This window comes from Protopterus annectens, chromosome 8.part0 (genome assembly GCF_019279795.1).
Source record: "Protopterus annectens isolate FY-2018-M chromosome 8.part0, PAN1.0, whole genome shotgun sequence".
NCBI lineage: Eukaryota > Metazoa > Chordata > Ceratodontiformes > Protopteridae > Protopterus > Protopterus annectens.
The window spans coordinates 212,063,399-212,083,516 of NC_056741.1; the positions used below are offsets into that span (position 1 = coordinate 212,063,399).

The following is a 20,118-nucleotide window of genomic DNA, read 5'->3' on the forward strand; positions in this document are numbered from 1 at the left end:
AACATCTACATTTATGGTAGGTACAAAACTGTACTTTATTACTTATCTAGGGTGGGCCCTCTTCTTCTTTCATTGTAGGCTGTATCTGTGGCAATACAGATTCTGTGGGTTTTTTCTTCATTCAGAAACTGCTAGAAGTACTCCTCACATCTGCCTTTAATTTTTTGTGGACTGGTGAGCAGGTTGTTGTTGGCATCTTTTATGATGGGTGTCTGATGATTGTCTTCTTCATCATTCTGTCTGTCATATTAATGGGGGCATTAAACTCTATGATGGGTCTGATGAGGGTTGATTATAGTTGTGTGATGACCTTTCAGGATCTAAATGCCATGCCCTTGCTTACAAGTTAAGCAACATAAAAGCATTTCTGTACTACCTTGGACACATGCTGGTCGAAGGTTAGGTTACTATCTACATGAGCTCCTAGATCCCTGACTAGTAAATCAACTTTTAAGGATGTTTCGTTAATGACATAGTTACCTGGGGTGGCAGACTTTCCAAAAAGTACTGTAATATGTTTCTTTGTATTAAGTTTTATGCCATGGCTTTAGCACCAATCGTTTCTCTTGCCTTCATCCTGTCTGTCCCAAATCTTAATTGGTTAAGAATCTGCTTACAGAGAATTATCTGAGGGGTGTTCTCACCTTGGGGGATTCACTGACATCTCCCAGTTTGTAATCATCTGCGAACCTGGTTAATAAAAGGCCTTTGACATTGTCTTTGATATCTGAGATGTAGATGCCAAAAAGGGGGTGGGCCTAGCACAGAGCCTTGGGGGATTTCAGTGGTGACCAGCCTGTTTGGGGAGTGTAGCCTTATTAATTCTAACCTCCTGGTATCTATCAGTGAACCAGATACCTATCCAGCATGTTATAAACGGGTTTATACCTAGTTTCGTATGTTTGTTGAAAATGCCCAATTGGGGTATTGTATCAGATGCCTAAGCCAGACTTAGGTAAGCAGTATCCATTGTTTTCCCCTCATCCTTTGCCTTAATGACCCTTTCAGAGAAGTCCACCAGATCCCGTAAGCATGAACTTCTTTTGATAAAGCCTAACTGTGATCGATCCATTGTCTAGAGGTCTCCTATGTCCTTGATGATACTCTCCATAATAATTCTATTCCATGGCTTTGCAAATAAGACTACTCAGACTAATGAGTTTGTAGTTTCCAGGATCTGTTGAAGCTCCTCCCTTATGAAGGGGGATGACCGTTGCAATCCTCCATTCACATGGCACAAAGCCTGTTTGAAGACTATTGTTAAATAATGACTCCTGGAGTCCTGATAAGTCGTATATTTATTCAGGAGGCATCCTGTTTTGTTATCGGGGCCTACTGAGGCCATTTTCTTGGCTTTAGCGCGTGCCAGTACATGCTCTGTTATTTTAGTTGGAGGGGATATGTTTGAGAGTATTTTGGGGATCATGGTTGGGCGTGCAGGTAAACTTGGAGCTGAATTTATACTCTTAACAGACTTACTCTATTGTCAGGCTCTGGGAATGTGGCACCATTAACCACCAGCTCAGCACATTGCTGTGTGATGCTCTTGAGGTTTCTGACATAGCTATAGAAGGCCTTTTGGTTATCTTTCACCTGGGAGGCTTCTTAACTTCAAAGCTGGTTTAGTGTGATGTAATTAGCCTGCTTAATGCCTATTTTCTTTGATGAGAGAGTTTTTATCTTTATAGGAATTACCCTGCCTGATTTTTGCCATAATATTTCCCTTTTGTTGTATATCTTGTTTAATTTGGGATGCCACTAGGATGGTTTGTTTCTGGAGCTAGTCCTGGGCTTACTTTTGGTAGGTACAGCAGCCTCTACGCAGCCACTGACATGGTTGTACAGAGTTTCTGAGAGCAATTCAGCCTAGGCTGGTGTATTATTGGGATTTGGAGGGGCATTGAATTTTGACAAACCATTAATTAGTAACAAGTAATTTGCCTTGAAATGGTCCCTAGCTTTTACTGGTTTTAATGAGATTACTGAGTTGATTTGATTTCGAAGGAGACAGTATTATGGTTGAACCTTACCAGGGAGGACGAGACATTGGTATCCCATATTTGTGAGCATAAGGACCAGTATTTTTCTCTAGTCAACTTCCATGTCTTCAGCCTAGTCTCCATTGATCTTAGAGCCTCCTCTGAATACTACTTGCACCTGATTGTGGCAACCTGCTGTCGGCTAACTGTTTCACTGGGGATGACTTTGCAATTACTGAGGAAGTGTACCTGAATTGCATGTTGGCTACTCTTGTATGTGATCTTGCGACAATCTCTTTTGCTGAATCATGTGTTGGTCACCATCAAGCTATTTGCAGGACTTAAAGAAAGTATATTATAAAGTCCCCAGAGAGCTGATTTGGGTAGTCCTGAAAAGGTTCAAAGTCATAGAAATATTAGTAGAAGTGGTCCAGGCTATCTACAAGGACCCGATGACTCAAATATGAAGAGCGTTCGGTCCCACTGAGGGGTTCCCATTGGGAGTGGGTGTACATCATATTTCAGCTCTCAGTCCACTGCTGTCCATACCGGTGATGGACTACTTCAGCAAACAGATTGCAAGGAGCAGATCAACAAAGATGCTGCATGCAGATGATGTGGCATTACAGGCAGATTCTGAACAAGAACTTCAGGAAAGCATTGGGGAATGGAATGGAATGTAAAACTGAAGGCACATGGGATGAAACTAATTACAGATAAGAGAGTTGTAATAGCAGTAAATGGGGAAATCAGAAGAAGCTGAGAAATGAGATGGAAAGGAAAAACGTTGAGCAGGTTAACTACTTCAGGTATCTGTGAGGAGTGGTTGACGAGAAGCAAAGTCTGAATGAGGATGTCAAGTCTAGAATCAGAGCGGCTTCAGTCAACTATCCCACAGTGTCAGAATCTGTGTATGACAGAAGAATGCCAAAGAAGCTGAAAAGTAAGGTGTACAAAACAGTGGTGCAATCAGTACTACTGTATGGTACAGAAATCTAGGCAGTGAAGGCATTCAGTCGAGGAAGCTAGAGGTTATGAAGATGAAGTGCCTGAGATGGGTTGCAAAATCCACACTGTGGGACAAAAGAAAAAATGATGACATCAAAGCAAAGCCCAAGTAGCTCGAGTTGCAGAGAAGGTCAAAGAAAACAGATTACAGTGGTTCAGGAATATGTGTAGGAAACTGTAAAACAACACGGTGTAGAAGATTTGAGACAGACACAAACAAGGTTGAAGATGATGATAATGAAGTCATATAATAAACAGATAAAGCTCTCAGCTATATCTTGGCTATGGTTCCTTTGACAGTATATTATTTATTTTATTTTCCAGTTTATATGCACTGATTGTGCTGGGAGTGTGTTTTTTGATTTTATTAAATCACCCAGATTAAAAGTATTATCTCCATTTTCTTTATATCTTGATAGTAAGCTCTTTGTGTTACTCAGATATACATATCCCAAATCAGAGGAGAGAGTCACCATTGTGTATGGCTTTGGTGACATCACCCTTCTCCCTGAAGTACTATGTGCTATAAATTGCACACATGTTGCAGTTATGGTTACACGTGGTATCCTTGGACAGCTCTATGCCAGTAGGAAGGGTTGCTGTTCCTTCAGGTGCCATGTACCTGTCTGTCCCTAAATCTTTCTCTTTCTCTTTTGAACAATGCTCAAGTTAAAGAGTTTTGAAAGGGTTATTACATAACGTACAGGGCTTGGTTAACAATGTGTCTGCACAGCACCCAGGCAGTGCTAATGATTCAAACATCTGGCATTCATATAGTCTGTACCACTACTTCATTTATAGTGATATTCCAGAGGGTCTCCTGATCACTAAGTGCAGACTCTATGGCAATCCCACTGATATATTGCCAAAGACAACGTGTACACATATCCCTCCCTATATGTTCCTATTGTGTTTCAGGTAATGAAGAATGCCCATTGGGGGTCCAGTTGATGATTTTCTGTAAGGATCCCAAGCAACATATCCCTTATGCAATATAACACTATTCGCAGACAAACAAAGAATATAAATGACACAAGTATTTGACCTGCTGAAAATGTTGTTACATGTCTAGGTATGTCTGGGGTGACACTGCAGTACAACCCTGGCATAGCATGCATACTGTTTGCATCATGCTGCGTGCTACATAGTATGCTTAGAAGGAAGCATGTAGGCTAGCCTCTGGGTTACTACAGCAGCATTTGTAAGCGCTGCCACACTGACATCATCCAGTAATGACAGCAAGGCCAAAAAACAGTCAACAGTCACTTCCTCACATCGCCCCGATAGCACTGAGCACACTGCATTACACTATAAAGCAGTGCAAGTGAAACATTGGCATGTAGTGCAGTTCTTTGGGACCTGATAAGCACTCAGTGATAGTGCAAGATCTCATAGAACAGATATAATGCATACATTGTAAGTTAAAAGCTGTGCTGGCCAGTACATAGTGGAGTCACACTGAGCACCATATACCTCCATATACACCCCTCAGGAGGTTTGCTGCAGTGGGTCATAGATGTCATCATTAGCATAGGTGACTCAGTGACACATGGCTGACATCACATCCTTGGTGGGGTATGGTTGATGTCACCAAAGATGAAGATGGGGTGAGAATTCCTGCAGGAAGGAGTACCCCATGTCACTGACAGTGTTCAATGGTGTTACTACATGAAATGGAAGGAGTGCCACTACACAACAGTAGTTTCGGACCACTGCCCTATTTTGAAGTGGCAGGAATAGAATCTCATCTTGATGGAAATGTTGTGCAGCTGTGGTAATGTATGGAGTCCATTGGTGAGGTGTCCTGTCCATGCATACTAGCAGCAATGCTCATCCATGACATGGAGTAGTAGTTTATGATACTTTTAGACTTATATGTACAGACTGTTTAGCCATTGATGGCTTCCTGTTTTGACCACACTATGTACACCCCCAAATATTGAAACTACCACTGGATGGAGGAGCTGGTGGTGATGGCAATACTTGCTGTCATCCCCAATGAGGTGGATATGATAACGATGTGTGTCACCATAGTCCTCATGAGACCTATCATGCCATCATATTTAGACTCCATGCCTCAGTAAGGAATCATCAGTGCTGGGTGACATCCCAATGGTTATCACAACACAGCAACCATGTCTGTGTCATCTTGTTTAACTGCAGACTGTACCCCGATGCTTGCACTGCACATCTGTTGATTTACCCCTATTGTGTCCCACATATCAGTGTCTGACTGTAATATGTTATGTCACCAGAGACCCCTGGTGGGCTGTCATATTGTGAGTATACCCACATTAGATGCAATGTTCTCCTTTGTTGCTCAAGTCACATGGGAAATAATGCAGGTGCTTTCAGACAATGGGGACATCCCCAGCAGTAACAGTAACCATTCATGGTGTACAGTCTCTATCTTGGATACAGGAGAGGCCACACTGTCACTCTGTACATTGGGATGATGACTACCCAAGAAGGAGACAGATGGTGACTGTGTGTCATGTGACTGAGGACCTGTGTCTCTGCAACTTCGACAGACCCTGCATTAGTGCTGACATCAGTGTCTTCCCCCGCACCAGCCCATACAGTTGTCACCCTGCTGTGGTCTGTCTTCTGCATATGCAATACAAGACACAAAGTGAATCTGAATGCCCATGCTACATTAAAGACCCTGTGGCATGCCTGTAAGTGGTGGACATGCCAATACAGGCATGGAAGAGACACACATCTCTACTGCAATTACCACACGCATGGACACTTGTCATATCTTTGGGGAAACATTGCAGTATATAAATTTTATATGGCTACTAACCTGCTGCATCCCTCTCATATTTCATATGAAAATTGGATAGTTCTGACATATATGTCCACTACTTCAGGTTTGATACTTGTGCCTTCATGTCCATGCAGGGATATTAGAGGTCTCCCACATCTGTTAAGCCTACAGTGGTAGGTGATACCTCCTTTTTCAGTGGCTGACCTCACTGCTTCTGTGCTGTGTGCTTCCTTGCAGGTCTACCTTATAATGTTAATGAAATGCTTCCATCTTACTATCCACAGCACAAATGTCATACACCACTGCCTCCCACACATGGTCCCACAGAGGCCAGTGAGCATACGATCATCATAGGAGGTGCTACCTATGGGTCCTTGGTCCTGTAGAAGTTGGTGAGTACCCTGTCTCACCAACAGGTACTGCCTATGGGTCTTGAGGTCCTGTAGCAGGACATCATTCTTATCCTGGCTAAAGTTGTCCAACCTCTGCTCTTCACTCCCCTTTGGAGAACATGATGACACCGGTGAAAGCAAGAGACATAGTTGAGAACAATAGACTTAAAAATAAACACATAATGGATTGTTATGAATATACAGAGAAATAAAGGTTGGACCAAGGATAAGAACATAAGATTTGGCATATATGTATTTTCAATGGAGGGATGATCTATTGATATCTCGAGATAGGTGGTAGGGGCAGTCATGTGAACATATATGCATGCTGTAGCTGCTACACAGAGAACACAGATATACACAGATGAAGAGCAGCCTTCAGAGACATTAAGATTTATGAGAATCTAAGGAATCACAGTTGACAGTAGGTTACTGAGTTATGGTCTCAGGGGTATACTTTTGGAGGCCCACTTCACTTATTCCCAGAGCATAGGCACAATGCATTCTGTGTAGTATAATAAGGATATTATAGAACTAGGCAGTCTTGATACTGTGGACTGCCTTTCCACAACTGCAATATATACAGTTTTACATATTCTAAGTTTGAAGTTGCAGGTAAGAGTACAGATCAACAGCTCTACCCTAAAATCTTCCCCAATGCAAGAGCATTCATGTTTAATAAATTAGATAGCTACATCTTACCACAGTTCTGCAGGTTGTTGCATACCTTCTTGGGACTTTCTCCTCTTTAAAAGGTACTTCTCTGTTATCAGAAGCTTGCTTCTTTCTCCTCGATTGCTTCCAGTACTGCCACTACAGCTATGCTGTAACATTCAGAAAAGGTTTATGTTAGCCACCTAATTGCCATTGTCTGCCTCATCTGAGTATTTATTTTTCTACCTGTGTGTGGTCAGCTTGTGCTTTTTCTGCAGTGCTCTTCTTCCCACAACAGTAAATGGCCATGTGCACAGACATGCAGTATGCCACCATTTGGTTAATCAGGCATTCCTTGTATTGCAGTGTATTGCTGCTGTGCTGTGCAGACCTTGCTCTAAATTGCATTAAATATCTGTGAGTCCTGGCCATTGTGTCTCTTGAGTCTATATCATAACATCGAAGTTCTCTAACATCAAATGTTATTATATCGAACCCTAAACACCGAAGTGTGAAAACATCGAACAGTCAGAATAGCAAATGTTTTCCCAGGGAAAAAAATTGCTATTCCAAGAAACATACACACAGCACAATCACACACAAAAAACATCCATCCACACACATACACTTAAAATCCTACACCTAAACTAAACTTTACATACAGTACTAGCTATCCACTTACCTTAACCCAACCCTAACCCTAAGGTCCATCACTATCGCACACTCACCTCACCCACACCCTAACCCTAAATCACCTAACCCGCCCCCTAACCTACACACAATCGCACACTTACCTGACCCGCACCCTAACCCTAACTCACCTAACCCGCCCCTAACCCTAACCTACACACAATCGCACACTTACCTGAACCTGTGCCCTAACACTAACGTCCACACAACCGCACGCTTACCTGACCCACTCCCAAACCCTAACTCACCTAACCTGCCCCCTAACCCTAACCTACACACAATCGCACACTTACCTGAACCCGACCCGTAACGCTCCAACATATCGAACTCTGAAAACAGCGAAGCCACAGCAACGGCCCACTGAATACTTTCCCTGGGAAAAAATTTGATGTCCTGTTTTCAGCGTTCGGCATTACGGGTTCGATATTATAACATTCGATGTTAGAGAAATTCGATGTTATAATATAGACCCGTGTCTCTTTCAGATATTTATGCAAAACAGGTCACTCAACTGAGTTTGCTTCATGCATAAAATATGCTTGATTCTCTCTCAATAATGCAACATACTGAGTATGAATAGGTTTGTTAATTTATATAAAAATAAACTTCTAAGCAAGTAAGCTGTATGACCAATGTGCCATTGAATTAATTCATATCTAATTGTATTTTGATTTATAGATGCATACTCTTACCTGTTTCATTTGATGATTAGCCTCTAAAACATAACAGTGAAAATCATTTTAGAAAAGTCATTGCAGTTTTATGTTTGCCATTGTCACAACACTTTTCTGGCTAATGGATAACATTTTTTTTTCTGGGAAAGTAAAAGAAGGCATAGGAATGCAGGAATAACATATTTTGAAGTATAAGTAACATGATTGTTTCAATTTATGCAACTAAATATTGTTTCTTGAAAATAAGTGATGACATTCTGAAGCCGAAAGCATGAACTGTGTTGAACATGAAGTTGCATAAGTTCTTGTTAGTAAACATGCTACACCTTACTGTTATTAGAGAAAAGCACATTCCCATCACATTGCGCCTTCGGCGTTGTAATTTCTTTCTTTATTCACAAGAACTAATTTAGAATCTTAATTTAGTTGTATGTCAAGTTTGGAGAAATACACATTGGCATATTTCTGTAGAGCATCCAAAGGACAAAAGCAGAGTGAAAGGTCTGCTGTGAATGTGTCTAAAACATAGTATCAGTATAAGGACTGTGACTTTCTTATTGAGTTTGTTTCTCATTTCAGGTAGGAGGATGGAGCCTTTCAGGGCACTGGAATAAGTCTGATTTGAATCACACACTTATGGCACTGATGAGAGACTACCAAACTTTTCCCTTCTTCACAGTCTACACAGGATCAAACCCTTTGGATCCTCACAGCAGCATCATTCAGGTACATAGATGAGTCTTCTAAAAAATGCAAATTTCAATCAATTTGTAATGCACTGCATTTTTCAAAGAATAAGGTGAACCAGTTCTAACAATGGAAAGAAAATATGAAAGGAAAGCCTTCTTACTTTTGAGTTTATTTTAAATTTCAAAGCAGCACCAGAAGTATGAATGTTCATCAATACATCATTCTTGTGGTAGCTTCTAAATATATGGGACGTATCATTTCAAAGTTCAGACATCCAGCCGGTATACAAAAACTTTATTTGGGCACATTTTTTGTATTTGAGCATCCATTGGAAGATCAGAGTGCTAGTATAAAATGGGACATACAGGGATAAAATTGCAGAACTTTCTTGTAGTTGAAGATTTTATTCAATTGCTTGTCTACACTGAGGCTTCAGTTTGGTAGTCAGCTAATATGTCAGCTTCTGGGCAGATAAGTACCCCTTAGGAGACCTTCCTTTTACTTCTGAGTAAAAAGTTGTAGTAACATTTTCTTATATTTGGCAGAAAAGGGAAATGTCCATGTGGCAGACAAATCCCCTACAAGGATTGTCACATGGCTTGTCTTTTTTGTGTGTAGCAGAGTCACTTGATGCCCATTCTTCAGAAATCTGTCTTTCTTTAAACACCCAAGACAATTTGTAGTTGGCTGAATATTTTTCTTGTGAACTGGCACTTAAAGACCCTTGCTTTTTCCTTCATGGAAACTATCTCTCCATCAGCATATGTCCTCCTTCTGATAAAAAAGAAGACAAAATATACCATATTGGATTCCAAAAATGACCCAGCCTTGATTCTGTTGTAGCTACTTCTGAGCTGTTAAACAGTTGGTTTGAGGTTCCAGACCCCTGTGCTGCTGCTCTGCAGGATATCACTAAGCACCAGAAACATGGCATGTAAACCCTCAACAGGACATCATATTGTCACTCAGAAGAGAGAACACTACATTCATATATCAGAAGGTCCAAATAGGTATCTCAGATTTTAGTCCAAAAGCAGGTAGCTGGCTTTCCTATGGAGATTTGAATGTCTGATACATCTAAGATCATTAACTTAGATGCCCTAATAAAAGAATTAAAAAAGAAAATACCTTTCCCCACCTTCTACTGTGGCTACTGCTAAGGGTTCTAAGGATGGCTGGTATAATTTTGCTAAGGCACTTTTCAAGGCATTTCATTCTCTGCAATCTTCCAATTCATCATGTAATGATGATTCTCCTTCACCTGATCAGTATGAGTCAGAGTCTGAGGAGAAGATTTCATCTTGCTCCCCAGTCAAGGAGATTTCAGACACTGTTTCCACAATAAAGGACTTTTTTCAGTGGGATGAAAAAAAATTTACAACCCAAAAGAGGTACTATTACCTCCTTCATGTTGACACATGCAAATCCCATATGCTATTCCACTTGTTGTAGGATCCTTAGAAGACTCATTTAGCTGTGCTTGTTCCTCACCTGATGTCCACCATCCTGCTCTTAAAATGCTTGATATGCAGCTACAGGCTGTATTATGTGAATATGTGCCTGTGTCAGATTGCAGGGTCTCCCTAAAGATGTGAAAACCCAGATTCAAAGTTCTTCTTTAAACAAAGAAGTTTCATTGTGCAACTCCTCCATTGAGGTCTTAAGCCATTTTAATGAGTAGGAAAAGCATATTCAAGGAGTTAAGCAAATTGTCTAATCTCCTGCTCTAAATTATAGCAAGAATTATCCCTCCAGTCTATGACCTTTCATAAGAAGTCCTTTAAACCTGGTCAACAGAAGTTAGGGAGACCGCAATATAAAAAAAAACTTGTCAATGGGATACCAAGAAAAATAAAATGGCCCACAGGGTCTTTCCCAAACACAGAAGTATGTATAACTATGACTTTTCCACTCATCCCTATCCAAAGCCATCCTTGCACATTAGAGATAAATATATCCTTCTCCTGTATGGAGACAGATTGCTGTGGATTCTTGGGTAATGGAAGTAATCTAAGCAGGTTACAAATAGCAGTGGAAATCATACCATCAATAGTCAGGAATTTCTCCTCATCCAAAAAAATCATACCCATTTGTTGCCTTCCATTTTCTCTCAAATGCTGGTGCAAGGAGTGCTAGAACCATTCCTCCATTTCAAGCCAAGAAGAGAGTTTTATTCCAGAATATTTCTAGTACCCAAGAAAGATGGTATTTGGAAACCTGGATTGGAGCTTTCTTTTATAAACCTATGTGTAAAAAGTACCAAAATTCATTATGCTTACCTTATTAGCTCTGTTTCCCCTAATTCCTCCTCATTCTTTTCATGTGATCCTGGATCTCAAAGATGAATATCATCACATTCCAATTCACAAAAACTTTGGACCTTATTTAAGTTCTCTGCACCTGGGTCACATTTTCAATTTTCTTCCTTACACTTTGGCATTTTAACAGCTACAAGGGTATTCACAAAGTGTCTGGCACTAGTATTTGTTTTTTATAGACTGCAGGCGATCCATAGATCTCCCTATTTATCCTTTCAAAATTCTCAGACATCCCTTCTCTTTATAATAATTCTGTGTCAAAGCCTAATATTCAAACTCAGCATGGAAAATATTTTCTAATGTGTTCTTACAGGCTGACTTTTCTGAAATGTTTGCTGGACATCCATATTCAATTCCTGGATGTAGTTCACATGTCTATGACCATGACAAGGCATTGCCTCAGGACCCTAGGCTATATGTCATCAAGTATCATTATGGTTCCCCTAGCAAGGCTACATATGAGGAAAATTCAGTCATTCTCAGATCACTTTGCACTTAGCATCAGTATCCTCTTTCCTTTCCTTTAACATTGCTGAGTTTTGTCAAAAAGGAGTACTTATGGTGGCAAGCTAAGTCCAGATCAATTCAGGTATTCCCCTTTCACTCACACCCCAACCCAGTCTGTGATGAATGAATCCATGTGGCTCAGTCATGTGATTCACACTGGAAAAATAAACACATAAGCGACAAGGAGGCGATGGCCCTGACAAATACATTAGGAGCCTTATTTCAGCTGTGAACTCAAGGATCACTATGAGTAATTACAGATAAAACCAATGTAATGTGATACATAAACAAATTTGTCTTACCCAGTATACAAACTAGCCTTGATTGCCTGGTAAATAACAGTTCAGCTTAATCTTTGTCTTCAGGTAACCTATATTTCATCAGAGCAGTACACTATAGCAGACACTCAGAGCAGATCCAGGGTATACTGTTATGAATAGATGTTAGACCTAGAGGTCTTTCAGAAGACTGTCCATCTATGGGAAAACTTCCCAGTTAGATCTGCTTGACCGCATTTCCAACAGCCAGTTAAAGACATTCTGTGTCAGGGCACCTTGTAGAAAGGGTAGGAAGAAGATGCTTATTGTAGCCCATGGAGGGGCATGCACTTTTATGATCCTCCCTTTCCAGTGTTCTTATAAAGATATAAAGAGCACTCCAAATATACTTCTGATTATGTTCTTTTAGCCCACACAACATTGGCTCTCCCTTCTCATGAATCTGACTAAGGGCAGTTTCAACAAACTTTCTCACAGAGTGAACCTTCTCATATAGGACAGGGGATCACTGATCCATACCGACCTACAAAAACTACAGCTGCTTGTCTGGATAGTATTTTTAACTCACTCAAGTCTAAAATGCTGTTTTTGTATACTTCCAGTTCACACCCACATCACTTTATGGCGTCCAGAACTTTTTTGGTTCTGGCTTCTTTAACTAATTGACTTACCAGCCAATAATAGGAATTGTTAGAAAGGGAAATAAATTATTAACAAAATAAGACTAAGATTGTTGGTCTGGGATGTTCTGCATTGGAGAAATTAATTTTTGTTTGCCACTTATTAGTCACATTTTCAAATTTATGTTCATATTTTCACAACTGAGAGACCTACTTGTTATTGGGGTGTATGGTGTGAAACACCAATGTGGGACACAGGTCAGTTCACTGTAAGTGCTGGTGTATATCACACTATACTGTAAATATTGCTTGTTGTTTGTTAGTAATTATAAAAATAAGCAATATTTCCGTGTGTACTTAATGCTTCAATTAATGAATGACTTGCAAACTGTTGCATGACATTAAGTGAAATCTTTGATTTTGTTGAAGAAAACTGTTTTTGATATTTGCACTGTAAGTTGCACATTTTGAGATATCCAGTATTGTTTGTTTTGCTAATTTTACAATTAAGCATATGTTTTCATATTTCTGTAAACATCTCAATGAACATAGGTTCAGGTTCGTACTAGGCTATCTGCCCTAGGGCATTTATAAGCCTAGCCAGAGTGTGTGTGGCTTTCGCCACCCCATGGGATGAGAATACTACGCCCATTTATGGTTTAGTTTACTGTGCCTCTGTCTAGTAGTGACACAGAGATGACCCCCGGGGTAAACCTATGATCTCCCATCCTCTCGTCAAGATTTCTCTTGAAGAGAGTTAGTGAGGGGCTCTGCCTAACATGGACTGGGATTCTGTTCCAGAGTGTAGGGAGCCTCTGGGTTATGAATCTGTCCCTCCAGCACGTCCTATTTATTTCTGTGTTGAGGTTCAAATCTCTTGCTCTCATGGCTCTGATGGAGTTAGATTTTCTGAGGTGGAGCATGTCCATTAATTCCGGATTGGACATGGCCTTGTACGTCAGGCATAGATCACCCCTGAGTAGGCGGTATGCGACTGAATAGAGCTGGAGTTTCTTCAGCCGGGCAGCATATGACATATGTTTGAGACCCTTTATCCTCTTGGTGAGGAACTTTTGGGGTCTTTCCAACTGCTGCAGGTGTCGGGTAAGATACATCCCAAATGGGGCATTGTACTCAATCATGGGCCTGATAAGAGAAGAGTACAGGGGCACAATGACCTCTCTTGATCTAGATGTGAATCCCTTCATGATAAGGTGGGCAATATAGAAGGTCTTCCTAACCACCTTGACAATGTGAGTGTCAAATGAGAGGTTGCTGTCAACTTGGGTCCCTAGGTCCCTGATTACCTCTTCCGTACTTAATGGATTACCACCTATGTGGTAATTTGTGGGTACCTTGTTTTTCCCAAAGGGTATGACTATACATTTTTTGGCGTTCAGTTTAAGGCCATGGCTCTGGCACCAATTATCCGTTTCTATGAGGCCTCTCTGATGGATGCTTGTGTCCGCTGGAGTATCAATTATGGCGCCCAGTTTGCAGTCATCTGCAAACTTTGTCAGCCACAATCCTCCTTTGTTTGCTTGCACCTCGGCAAAATAAATGCCGAACAAGAGGGGTCCCAGGACTGAGCCCTGTGGGACACCGCTTGTGACTGGCTTAGAGTCTGACATGGCTCCAGCAATTCTGACCTTGTGGGTTCTGTCCTTGAGCCAGTTTGCAACCCATCTTGTGACATATGGGTTTACATTTAAGCTGGTGAGTTTGTCTATGATGCCCGAGTGGGGTATTGTGTCGAAGGCTTTTGCAACGTCAAGGTAGGCTGTGTGAACTGCCTTACCCTCATCAATGGCCTTAGTGACTGTTTCAAAAAAGTCGACCAAGTTCAAAAGGCAAGATCTGCCCTTGACAAAGCCAAATTGGGTAGGATCCAATGTCTGTAGGTCCCCAATGTCTTTGTTTATGAGTTCCATAATGATCCTTTCCATAGCTTTGCAGACCAGGCTCGTCAAGCTTATGGGGCGGTAATTTCCAGGGTCTGTAGAAGCATCACCTTTGTGGAGTGGGACCACTGTTGCTGTACGCCACTCTTTGGGTACGTATCCTGTAGTAAGGCTAAGATTAAACAGCAGCCTTATGTGTGGGTTTAGTTCCTCTTGGAGTTCATGTAACACGCAGCCCGGGACACCGTCCGGTCCCATTGATGCTGTGTTTTTAGCTTTGGCGAAGGCGGCTCTCACCTGGGCATCTGAGATGTTAGGGAGGCTACACTCTGCTGGGATAGATATTTCTCCTTTTGGGGAGGGGCGGAGAAATTTGCACTGAACCTGTCTGCCAGAATGTTGGCAATGTCTGTGGGTTCAGTGTATTTTGTGTCATTTTGGACTAACTCTGAGCATATCTGGGAGTTTCCACTCAGGTTTCTAACATAGCTAAATAAGGCCTTGTGATTGTCTTTTGTGTCTTTTGCGATTTTTCTCTCAAAGTTGACCTTGGATGATTTTATGAGTGATCCTAGTTTTTTGCTAGTACTGATCAGAGATGCCTTCCCTTTTAGGGATTTTGCTCTGTCATGTAGTAGCTTCCTCCTCCTGTTGTAAAGTTTGTTAATGGCTGGGGTCCACCAGACAGGGAGCCTGCCTTTGGGGGAATGGGTCTTGGTTTTATTAGGGATTGCATGATCCACGCCATTCTTGAAGATGCCCGTAGAAGGCATTTATAAAGGATTCAGCGGTGTGGGTTGTGGTTTCCATTGGCCCAGCGGCCTTGAAGGATACCACTTCAGTCTTAAGAAGTGTAAAGTCAGCTTTTGAGAAGTTCTTCACTGTGGTCTTTTGTGCAGGGGGTGGGGGCGGGATGTGGATTTCCAGTGAGATTAATTTATGGTCTGATCTCACCAATGAGGGGTATACTTCCGGTGTGGAGCATTTTGTCCCCATGTTTGTGATGATCAGGTCTAGTATATTATCTCCTCTTGTGGGAGTGGTGACTAGTTGTTCCATCACATTTGAGTTTATGAATTCTAGGAACCTTTGGGCTAGGGTGTTGGGGCTTGAGTAATGTTCCCAGTCTATGTTTGGGTAGTTGAAGTCTCCCAATATGATGGTATTTGGAGAGACATTCATACTCTCCAGTGTCTTCAGGAAGGCTGAGTGGGGTTCCTGAGTATGAGAGGGTGGTCTGTAGCATGCTATAAACTGTAGGGCAGTTTTGCCTATGGTTAGTTGCACCTGGATGGTCTCCAATGCTTCGTGCATTGCCACTAACCTGGAGGAGTGGGTATCTTTGATGAATATGGATGCTCCCCCTCCTTTTGTGGTTCGGTCCAAGTTTTTGGGCCGGAAAGCATGATATGAGGTAAAACCTGGTAGTGCTGGGGTGCTCTCAGGAGCCTTGAACCAGGTTTCAGTCACTGCACAGACTTCGATGTTCTCCATACTGAGGAGGGCTACGAGAGCATGCATCTTGAGGTTTAGACTTCTGGCATTGAGCAGCATTACCCTTAGTTTTTTTTCACTTGTGTTTTCTAGGGAGGTGGGTTTGTCTTTTGAGCCTTGCCTAAAAACGGCACTATGGGGGTGGCAAGAGCCTTGGCCAATATCCGGAAGCCCAGGGGTGACAGGTGCAAGCCATCCCTTGTGAAGCAGAGTGGCTTGTCAAGTATGTCATCCCAAGCAGACAGACATTGGATCGCCTTAGAATGACACCAGTAATTAAGCCAATTTTTAAAGCTGATCATTTTGTCTTTGTACTGTGGCATCATTCTTGGTGAGGGTAAGATGCTGCTCAGGGTCAGGGTCATACCGGCCTGGGCTACATAATCAGAGAGCTCCTCTATGTCTCTTTTCATGTAGTCCAGGGAGGTACGTCTCAGGTCATTCACACCGGCATGGACAATGACTGAGTCATATTTGTACTTGCTTTGGAGTGACCTGAGTGCTTGTGTTATGTGGCGGATTCTAGCGCCCGACAGGCAGCTTACTGTAACCTTTTCCTTGTTCAGTCTGGTGACCGGGATGTCAGTGTGTCTGACTATGGAGTCGCCTATTACAAGTGTATCTGCACATATAAAGGAATTTCTTGCTGTCACGTGAAAGCTTATGTCTGGTTAAGAAAAATGTTTTAACAATATATGTCAAAGCTGTACAGTTTTCAAGATATGAAAATTTATGATAGTTTAAAAATATAATTTAGGGTTTGTATGCATTATAATGTATTACAGTGTTTATGGAAATGAATGTACCAACGATTATCACTTTGAAGAATACTTCTTACTGATAACTTTGCTATTTTTAGTGTTTTAATAAATTTTATTGTTCAGAAAATATTTACGCGTTTATCTTAAACATTTTAAGTTTATTTTTCAGAAAATGCTCTGGAATGCAAGAAAGTATGTAGACTGCTAAAGGTGTGACTTTCCAAACCACAAAGGTGTTAATCAGTTAAACACCTTTTATTAAATTATCACTTAAGACACAAGCAAACTTACATTAACAGAAAAGAAAACAAATCATATTAACACTTTTTTTTCATTTACATGCATTTACACCATACATCTTTTCTTTTTTGTTTAATTATTATCAGTCCAACATTTCATACATTGCTGAATGTCTGCCTTCCCTTAAACCTCACTCTTCTTCCTCTTGATCATTCTGTGTGTATTGTTCCCACAATTTCTATTTATTTCATTGTAATTTGCTCCTCCTTTTTCTAAAGATCCATCTTCCAGTAATTGTATCACTTTTATAATATTCAGTACTTCAAATACAGTTGGTTTGGATTTTACTTCCACTTTCTAGTTATTGTTTTTTTTTTTGGCAGCCAACAAAATTAAACTTAATAAAGCCTTACTCTGTTGATATAATTCAGATCCTATGTTAAAGTTGGGAGGGTGGCCTAATGGTTAAGGTGTTTGCCTTACAAACACAAGGTGCAGGGTTTGAGTCTCACAAGGGATAATTGGCTAGGCTTGAAATGGCTCACAAGGGCAGTTAGCTTAGTACTAATCTATGAAATCTATGAACCTATGACCCAGCTCAAACAAATCATATTGTTAGTTACAGACATTTGTTCACTAAGTATTTCTGACAGAGTACTCTGTAGGGAATTTGTAAAATACGCCAACTCATTACACTCCCAAAACACATGTTCCCAGATATTTTTTCCTCCCTATCACACCACCATTATTTATTATCTACCTGAAGAAAAAATCTATGAAGTCTGCTTGGGTATAAAATACCTATGCAGACACTCCAAGCAAAGATTCTAAATGTTCTGGACTTTGTTGTGTACTTGGGAGTCATACATATATCCTGTCATTGTTCTGTAAATTGCTTTTTCAGTCTACCTTCCCAATCCTTTCTGACCTCCTCTGATTGATTCTTATAGTTATCGTGCAGTATTTTATGCACCCTACTAATTATCCCTTTTGAACAGCAGCTTCTGTTCTAGACTTGACTAAAAACCCCACTGGAGCAGGTCTTAAACTTAAGATTTCCATATACATTTATCTTTGCGTATTCCCTGATATCAGTCCTTGGTAAGGAAAGCAGTCAATAGCCTGCAGTCCAAATGTCTTCTCGGTCTCATTTCACTCTGTTAACTGTCCTTCTCTAGTTATTTGATCCTGATACCTTAGTTTCTTTGCCAGTTTTCTCCAGTAAATTCCAGCGCCCTCTTGCCTATTTCCTTTACGCATACCTCTAGTCATTCCTATTGGCACAATCTCCTTTCTCCATTGTCATGTTGGCTTAATTCTTAGAATAATTTTTGCTACTTTATGCATATAATATTTTGTATGGTTGTTATTATTCTCCTTAAGGATCTGCATCCAAAATCCCAGTCTGTCTTTATTTCTTGAACTCTGCCCCCTCCACTTCATCATTCCTTTCCATTTTGAATTATAACCTTCTGCTTGTGTTATGTATATGAACCTTAACTGTGTAGCTCTAAAATATCCTTTCACATCAAGTAATCCTAAATCATCTTGCTCTGTTAGAAGGAACTTAACTCTTGCCTTCTTCCCCTCCCAGATAAATTCCTTCAACCCTATTAATTATTCTGCAACTCCACAACAAAACAACAAGTACACAACTTCTCTGATTGCTAAAAATATGCCTGACCCATATAAAAAAAAAGCTTCCAGTTTCTATATTTTTCTATTATCTTTTTAGTCTCTTCCTACATATTCTTAGCTGACATAACAGAATCTTTTTTAATCCATACTCCTAAGTACTTCATTTTATCATGTCCCCATAAATATGGGTATTGCTGAACCAATTTATGTGTTGGACACATACCTTATACAACTATTGTCTTTATTTTATCTTCATTAATTTTATATCCTGAAAATATGTGAAACCACCTCAAAATGTTTTACAATACTGAGATGCCCTCTCTGGATTTATCAGCTACAAAATATCAGCCACAAATAAAGCCAGCTTTTATTTCCTTGTATTTTTGAATCCCATATTTAGTATCTCTAAATGTAAACCAAATAGCAAAGGGGAAGGGGGACACCTTACCTAATTCCTCTTTTCAAATACAACCTATCAAAGAGAAACACTCTCACTTCAGTTCTTGCCTCTCATCCTTCATATATCCTCCTAATTAACCATATTATTCTATTTGGGAATGCAAATGCTTCCATTGCCCTGCTCATAAAATCCCTACTTAGTCTGTTGAATGCTTTCTCTGCATCAAGACCCACTAACAACAGCAGTATTTTCTTACATTCTGCTTCCCACTGCCTCATCATTGTTGTATTAATGTTGCTAAATGTTTGCCTCCCCTCCAAAAAAACACATTGACCCATATCTATTAATTTTGGCAACACCTTTGCTATTCTTTTAGTTAGTATAGATATAAACATGTTATAATCATGATTTAAAATTGAAATGGATCTACATGAAGCTGGGTCTAACGGGTCTTTATTGTCCTTCGGTAATACAATCACAACTTTCTCCCAAGATGTTGGTGCTTCCCCTCCTTTTAAAATACAGATCTGACATTATCCATGTTATTATTCCTCACAGAAGGGTCTTGGATCCAACAACAGATCCGAGCTGGCAACTTAGCACAAACAGATCCAAGGCTCAAGCTCCTCCCTCTACCATAATCCTCTGCTGCCCTCTAACCCTCAGATCTCGTTTGCCACATGTTTGCTACAGACGTGATCTTCTGGCTCTTGCTTCAGCTGCGTACTTTAACTGCTGTATCTTAAATTTGCTATATTAGCTTGGGTAGTCTTCATAGGTTTAGTCTCTGTAGTGTATTTTCTGCTAGTAGTTTACCTCCCCTCTCCTCCATTAGAGTTGTTAGTTTTTGAGTGGTGTAGTCTCCTCTGTTGGTCCATTATCTGTTTTTAGTGCAATTTTTTCATTAGTGCCTTTTAGTGCTCCTCTTGCAGTTGGAAGATGCCTAATTCCAACTTGCATGAGGAGTGCCTGTATTGTTTAGGAGCTCCTCACCTGGAGGTTGAATGTGATGTTTGTGCTGCACTCAACCCCAGGGCTTTGGTGGAGCACCACAATAAGCTTTTGTTAAAGGGTATGGTGCAGGGGGATCCTTTTGTTTCCCCC

At 40.7% G+C, this 20,118-nt stretch overlaps 1 protein-coding gene across 1 annotated transcript in view; it reads left to right on the forward strand.

The window, feature by feature from the left end:
* Window positions 1–20,118, forward strand: part of LOC122808193 (endothelin-converting enzyme 1-like) — a 1,395,094-nt gene that overhangs the window by 755,696 nt on the left and 619,280 nt on the right. The window contains exon 5 of the mRNA XM_044079161.1: window positions 8,747–8,893. Coding sequence (XP_043935096.1) covers window positions 8,747–8,893 — 147 coding nt within the window. The remainder of the gene's footprint in view (window positions 1–8,746; window positions 8,894–20,118) is intronic.